Raw genomic sequence first — 7,409 nt, 5'->3', positions numbered from 1 at the left:
ACGTGTTGGGCACGGTACAAAGTTTGTGTGAAAATCCACACGTTTCCGAGCAAAAATGCTAGAGCCTCCCACGGTTCATTCAGCCTCTTTCTTTCCCGATAGATAGATACTAGTACCGCCGCGGTGATTAGCAAGCAAGGTCCACGTAGTACGTGCCTGGTAATCCGTGGCCCGTCTTCTCCTGCTGCTAATCCGTGGTCGGGTGCACAGCCTAGTAGCAGAAAGAAACGCCATGCATATATGCATGCATGGTCCACCCGTGTGGGTGAGGGTGAGGCCGAGGCCGGTCCATCAGAGCGAGCAGAGGCCGGCTCACACGTACTGGGGCTCTGCCCGCCACGTGCGCGTGGCCCCTTTCCACTTCCGGCCGCACCTATTAATCCCCCGCTACGCGCCTCCGCTCCCACATTAAGGCCAAACTTCTTCCTCCTGGGACTGACCGATTCCCTCGAGACCCGAGCGAGCGCCTGCCCCCGCCGCCTCCCTTCGCTTCCCAGCTCGCTCGCTCACTGGTGCTCGCCCGGCTCGATCGACCGGCAGAGATGGGCAGGCAGCCGTGCTGCGAGAAGGTGGGCCTGAAGAAGGGCCCGTGGACGGCGGAGGAGGACCAGAAGCTCGTCGCCTTCCTCCTCTCCCACGGCCATTGCTGCTGGAGGCTCGTCCCCAAGCTCGCAGGTGAGATGAGAACACACACGCAAATGCATGGCAACCATCCGACCACCCGCAAAGCATTTGGAGTCTCAGTCGCATGCTTGCCATCGCAGGGCTGCTGAGGTGCGGGAAGAGCTGCCGCCTGCGATGGACCAACTACCTGCGCCCCGACCTCAAGCGGGGCCTCCTCTCCGACGACGAGGAGAAGCTCGTCATCGACCTCCACTCGCAGCTCGGCAACAGGTGCGTGTCCAGCTCGATTCCGGACATTTTTCTGCATGTTCGCGTCGTGAATTCTCTTCTTGTGCTGCGGCGCAGATGGTCCAAGATCGCGGCGCGGCTGCCGGGCAGGACGGACAACGAGATCAAGAACCATTGGAACACCCACATCAGGAAGAAGCTCAAGAAGATGGGCCTCGACCCCGTCACCCACCAGCCCGTCGCCGCCTCCCGCGCCGACCCCCTCGAGGACCTGCAGCAGGAGCACTGCGATGACAAGGCCTCGTCCCAGGAATCGGCCGGCTCCGGCACCGGCGCTGGCGCCGAGGAGGAGGCGCCGACGAGCGCCGAGCCGAAGCAGGGCGCCGCCTGCTCTGTCTCCACCGCGTCGGCCGTATCGCCGTCCCCCTGCTCCTCCTCCTCCGCCTCGGCCTCGGCCTCCGCCGCCACGCCCGGCGGCGCCGACGTGGACTGGCCGGACCCCCTCGACCTCTTCCAGGTCGACGCAATCATCGACATGGACTGGGCCAGCATCCTGTCCGGTAGCGGCGGCGGCGGCGACATTGGCGTCGATCTCTTCGACCAGTGCTCCGACGTTGGCTTCGATCAAGAGGTGTGGATGTGATCCTGACGATAGCGTTTGAGGGTTAGAGTAGATTGTGCCAGGAACACCTCACTTCTTTCCTTCTAGCTGTTTTCCTCTCACTCTCACTCTCACTCTCACTCTCTATGTGCTCTGATTTCTTTGGTATCTTGGGAGAGAATTTGTCCATGTTCATGCATGCATGCATGCATACTTGTTGATAACGAATGAGAAAAATGGCGAGCGTGGTTTGTGAAAATCCGTGAAACGAAGAAAGTGTCAAGAAGCAGTTCGCTGGATCATCGATCACGGTATCATCTTTGGTTCAACGCGCTCATGCACACACACAAAAGAACAAACATTCCCACCCATACCTCCCCTATAAACATATTCAATTCTGAAAGCGAAAAGCTAAGCCTTTCGTCAAAGAAAAATGTCTTGTTTTATGAACATGGCTGAATAGTATTTGTGCATGCACGCTCCAATGATGGACTGCGGCAGAGACTCCCTGGAACGAAAGCTCAGTACTTCCGGGACCAGTTTGGAAGTGCGAGGACTGCTTTAGCAATAGTAGTGGAGTACTTAAGTTGAAGATGTCTGTTGCTAATATAACCACACACTGATTAGTTTAATATAAGAAAGGCTCCACGCACAAAAGCATCCTTGTGTATATAATCCAAAAAGGAAAGAAAGATAATTCAAAAAACAGTACTCAAAGAAGGATCATTCACAACTTTTATGGTCGCAGCCTTGTAAACCTTCTCTTTGCCAGGTCTCGAGAAGCATCCTTCCAATCACCGGGAACATAATTCTTGTTGATTTGACCGTTAGGCTCTATTTGAGATTGAGTGTGCTTTTTCGCGAAGGGCGTGGCTAGGTATCAAGTCTCAGTCAAGTGATATAACATTCTTTAAGTAATAAAGCGTCCTTTATCGAAAAAGTGATATAACATTCAAGAAAGAAAAAAAAACTAAAAAATACATGGATTAATATAAAATCTTATTGATATAGCATTGACTGACACTTAACCAAGTCTCAGTCGACTAAGATTTAGCAAGACTGTTTTGTGAAATACCAAGGAGCACAAGAAAAGACCCCCAATAAAAGCAGGCCTTCTTTTGATGATTAGAAAAAACAATAAAAAACATGCCTTTAGATATACACTGTTTTGCTTGGTTCGTTTGCATCAACACCTAAATAATTACATACAATAAAACAGTCATGAACTGAATATTTTACTTTTATGTTACATTTGAGAACCCCTTAAATGTCTTCTCAAAGGATTGTCAAAATTCTGAGATAGTATATCTAATTAGACTTTTTTCCACTCTATTATACTTACATATAGATGCTTTCCAGTTACACAAGAAAAGGCGTTTCACAAACTAGAAGTACTTGTATCACAAATCAAGGCAAGGACAACTCAGTGGATTGTCACTTTTAGACCATGCTTGTGCACAATTGAATCTACGGTATTTTGAAATGCCCGGTGCCAAAGGTCCTGGGCGGGGGGAGGCGGCGGATCCCATCTGAGGCGGCGGGGGCGGCCCTTCTCATGAGATCCAACGGCGGCGGCTAGGACGGAGTATCCGGGTTGTGCGGCGGGGGCCCGAGCACCATCGCCGGCGGAGCGGCGGCCCTGCATGGACGGCGGCGGTGGCAGTGCCCCATCCGGCGAGGTGGGCTGTCCTGCTCGTGATGGTGACGACGGCTACTGCGGATCCAATGCCCCGTTTGGATCCGTCGCGGGGAGGCCTTTCGCCGACCGGCGGCGCGTGGAGGGACCGATGAGGAGATGCCGGATCTCCGCCGAAATACCGACGGCAACATACGTCTTCATGGCGAGGTTCCGCTCGGTTCCAGCCAGCCACGAGGTCGGGAAGACATGGCTTCCGATGAAAATCGTGCCAGACTGTGGTCTTGACGGACGATGGCGGCGTCTCAGACGTCGTTTCCTTCTGGAGGCATCTGATGAAACTATGTACCTAGGGTAGGGGCACGAACCCGTCCAAAGAGCCCTACCCAAGGACATCCCTAGAAGAAGTCACCTTTCAATCGACTTGAAGGTATCTCACTCGACGGGTCCAAGACACTCGACCAAGAAGCTACCACTTGACCATGAAGCTAGCCACTCGACCGCCAGGAGATCTGAAGTCACTCCGCAGGCAAACGGTCGGCTATTAAGTAGTCTTTATGGTCATTGTAGCACTCTATTAGGGGCGTTACCAGTAACGCCCAACCTTAAATGTACCTTAAACCCTGCATTACTGAGGGCAGGAGAGGGCCGGCGAACTCTATATAAGCCACCCCCCTCCTCAGTATGAAGGGTTCGGACCCCTGTTATTCACACGCCAGTAATCCAGTCGACCGCCTCCGGGCACCGAGACGTAGGGCTGTTACTTCCTCCGCGAAGGGCCTGAACTCGTACATCTTGGTGTGTTTACAACTTCCCAATAGCTGAGATCTAGCCTCTCCATACATACCCCCCTACATCACTGTCAGAATTAGAACCACGACAGTTGGCGCCCACCGTGGGCAGGAATCTTAGCGCTTGATTGGAGAAGTTGCGATTTTTCCGATCCCTTTGATCATGGATTCGTGCGGAGTTTTGGTGGAGGGCCGCGAGATCCGCCTCGGCGCGCTCACGTTCATCGCCGACGACTCCGCCTGGCTTCAGGAGGCGCCACTCGACATCGACGCGCTCCCCGTCCGCGGTGCGACGCATTTCCGCGCATGCGTTCGTGGCGTCCTCCTGCGGCAGCCGTCGACCCAGTATCGGTCGGCCCCCGTATCGTCTCCCCGCTCTGTCTCCCACCGGCGCAAGCGCTCCGGTCGGTCGAGACTTCAGAGGTGGGTGAGGCATGTCGCGGCTCGCCAGTCGGCCGCCCCGCAAGTCGCGGCAATTGAGCCCGACGAATCCCTCTACAGCCTGTTCGACTGGCTCCGTGGAGACCGCATTCGAGTGCGACAGCAGCGACCCAGCGGCTGAGATCCTGGCGGTCGATGGAATGCACAGTCTTCCCGGTTTCCCTCGCGCTGGTGGAGGCGCGGGTGGGGGCGACCCGTCGCATCCCCACGATGAGTATCTCTCCGAACCTCTCACGTCATTGCAGTGAGAGGAGCTTCGCCGCTGGAATATGGACGCACTCCGCACTCCTATCGTCGGAGAGTCCCCCGAGGCCCGGGCCTTGGAGGACGCGCGCTTGGCTAATTTGGCCGAGCGCACTCGACTGGAGAATCTTCAGCGAGCACTCGACGAGCAAGCGCGTCAGCAGGCTCCCGAGTCTAGTCGACGTCAGCTCTTCCCGCCGACGCAGGTATACCGAACCCCAGTTCAGAATTTGGCCGCCGCGGCCCGTATAGCAGAATCGATTCAGCCCTCCCAGTCGGAGGCTGGCAGGGGCTTGTTACAGATCAGAGCGTTGCTCCGGGCGGCGGGAAACCGGAATTCCACTGTTTCTCAGTCGCGGAACAGGATCCACAGTCGATCCGTTGCAACAGATACAGTCCAGTCGGCTCACAGCCCGAGATCGCCCCCGAGGCGTGAGGGACGTGGTGACCGGCATGATCAGTACAGGAGGAATGAGCAGTATGATCACCGGTTCGATCGTGATGATCGACGTCGAGTGCCAACCCCTCCCCCGAGGAGTGGGTCGTATCTGCCTCGACAGCAAGATGACAGACGCCCTCATAGTGTTGGGCAGAGGATTCCAGTCGACCCCAGGGACCCAGGCTTTGATGCGAGATCCATCCTCGTTCAAGGTTTGGTTGACAGGAACAGAGCTCATCGAGAAGGCCACAACAGAGATGCGCCTGCCAGCAGCGGAGTACATGCTTCAGGGCCAGAGTGTTTCAGTCGAGCCATCAGAGCTGCAGTGATTCCTCCCAATTTCAGGCTAGCGACTGGAATCAGCAAGTTCACCGGTGAATCTAAGCCTGACACTTGGCTCGAAGATTACCGAGTGGCTGTACAGATTGGCGGTGGCAATGATGAGGTGGCCATGAAGCATTTGTCTCTCATGTTAGAGGGCTCAGCCAGAGCGTGGCTAAATCAGTTGGCACCCAGCAACATTTACACTTGGGAGGACCTCTCCCGAGTGTTTATCACAACCTTTGAAGGAACATGCAAGCGACCTGCAGGCCTTACAGAGTTGCGGTCTTGCGTGCAGAAGCCAAATGAAACTTTGAGGGAATACATTCAGAGGTGGATCACACTGCATCACTCGGTTGAGAATGTGCCAGACCATCAAGCAGTTTGTGCCTTCAAGGAAGGCGTTAAATACAGAGAGTTGAATCTGAAGTTTGGTCGAACTGGAGAGATGTCTCTGAATCGGATGATGGAGATTGCCACCAAGTACGCTAATGGTGAAGACGAGGACCGACTCCGGAGTGGCAAGCACAAGGCAGTCGCCCAAGAAACCGGAGGAAACTCCAGTCGGAAACAGAAGCGGAAGGCCGAGCCAGCCGCTCCTGGGGAGGCCCTGGCCGTAGCCCAGGGAAACTTCAAGGGAAAACCCAAGGGCACCTGGAAGCCCAAGAAAGTCAAGGATCAGGATGGAAACGATGTTTTGGACCTGCCATGTCACATCCACACCAAGAAAGATGAGGAGAGTAATTTTATTTACCCAAAGCATACCACTCGACAGCGTCGGCTCCTGATCCAGCAGTTTCAGGGCAAACAGTCCAAAGATAAGGAAAAAGAGTCAGACAGAGTTGAGGACAAAGAAGACAGTGACGATGGATACCCCCAAATCAATTTCACCCTGATGATTTTTGCTGACGTCGAAAGCAAAAGTCGACTGAAAGTCATCAACCGTGAGGTGAATATGGTTGCTCCGGCAACACCCAGTTATCTGAAGTGGTCTCAGACTGCCATCACGTTCGACCAGTCTGATCACCCTACGCACATTGCCACCCCTGGGAGGCAAGCTTTGGTGGTCGATCCAATTGTCGAAGGCACTCGACTGACCAAAGTCCTGATGGATGGTGGCAGTGGCCTGAACATACTGTACGCCGAAACTTTGAAAGGAATGGGCATTCCGATGTCCAGACTAAGTACCAGTAACATGAGCTTCCACGGAGTCATTCCTGGCAAGAAAGCCGAATCACTCGGCCAGATTGCTCTTGATGTGGTTTTCGGCGATTCAAAGAATTACCGCAAGGAAAAGTTGACATTCGAGGTTGTGGACTTCCAAAGTGCTTATCATACCATTTTGGGCAGGCCAGCTTACACACGCTTCATGGCTCGACCATGTTACGTGTACCTCAAACTGAAGATGCCTGGCCCCAAAGGTGTAATCACTGTTACAGGCAACCGAAAGAAAGCAGAAGAGTGTTTTCAGAAAGGCTCAAAGATCGCTGATGCTCAGATGGCAGTGGTCGAGCTGCAAGAGTACCAAAAGACTGCCGATCCGAGTGAATTGCTACGAGCCAAGAAGCCTGCTTTAGAATCAGCTTTTCAGTCGTCTGGTGAAACAAAGCCAGTCCACATTCACCCGACCGACCCTGATGCTGCCCCGACTCACATCTCAACGACGCTCGACTCCAAATAGGAAGAAGCGCTCGTCCAGCTCCTCCGTGAGAACTGGGACATCTTCGCATGGAAGCCCTCTGACATGCCTGGAGTTCCCAGAGGGCTGGCTGAGCACTGTCTACGAGTCGACCCAAAATTCAAGCCTGTGAAGGAACATCTTCGACGGTCCGCCGTCCAGGAGAAGCAAGCCATTGGCGAGGAGGTAGCTCGGCTCTTAGAAGCAGAGTTCATCCGAGAGATTTACCACTCTGAGTGGCTCGCCAATGTCGTCATGGTCCCCAAGAAGGACAAGTCACTTCGCATGTGCATTGATTTCAAACATATCAATCGGGCCTGCCCGAAAGATCATTTTCCTCTCCCTCGCATCGACCAAATAGTCGACTCGACTGCGGGGTGCGAGAGATTGTCTTTTCTAGATGCCTA

The 7,409-nt window shown here is 54.2% G+C and overlaps 1 protein-coding gene across 1 annotated transcript; it reads left to right on the top strand.

Moving 5' to 3' along the window:
- Window positions 1-365: 365 nt before the first annotated feature.
- Window positions 366-1,690, top strand: LOC125514515 (MYB-like transcription factor ODO1). The gene is made up of 3 exons (XM_048679854.1): window positions 366-675; window positions 765-894; window positions 970-1,690. Exons 1-3 carry the CDS (start codon window positions 543-545, stop codon window positions 1,493-1,495), a joined length of 789 nt encoding a protein of 262 aa, XP_048535811.1. The 5' UTR covers window positions 366-542; the 3' UTR covers window positions 1,496-1,690.
- The last annotated feature ends 5,719 nt before the right edge of the window (window positions 1,691-7,409 follow it).

This window comes from Triticum urartu, chromosome 6, assembly GCF_003073215.2.
Source record: "Triticum urartu cultivar G1812 chromosome 6, Tu2.1, whole genome shotgun sequence".
Classification (NCBI taxonomy): Eukaryota; Viridiplantae; Streptophyta; class Magnoliopsida; order Poales; family Poaceae; genus Triticum; species Triticum urartu.
Note: the sequence above shows the minus strand (reverse complement) of the source record. Positions and strands in the feature narration are given on the sequence as shown.

What these genes read in the sequence shown, in the direction of transcription:
- LOC125514515 (XM_048679854.1), top strand. Translation starts at nt 543, where the DNA reads ATGGGCAGGCAGCCGTGCTGCGAGAAGGTGGGCCTGAAGAAGGGCCCG. An exon ending in GCTCGTCCCCAAGCTCGCAG is followed by an intron (nt 676 to 764) that starts GTGAGATGAGAA and finishes TTGCCATCGCAG; the next exon opens with GGCTGCTGAGGTGCGGGAAG. An exon ending in CACTCGCAGCTCGGCAACAG is followed by an intron (nt 895 to 969) that starts GTGCGTGTCCAG and finishes GCTGCGGCGCAG; the next exon opens with ATGGTCCAAGATCGCGGCGC.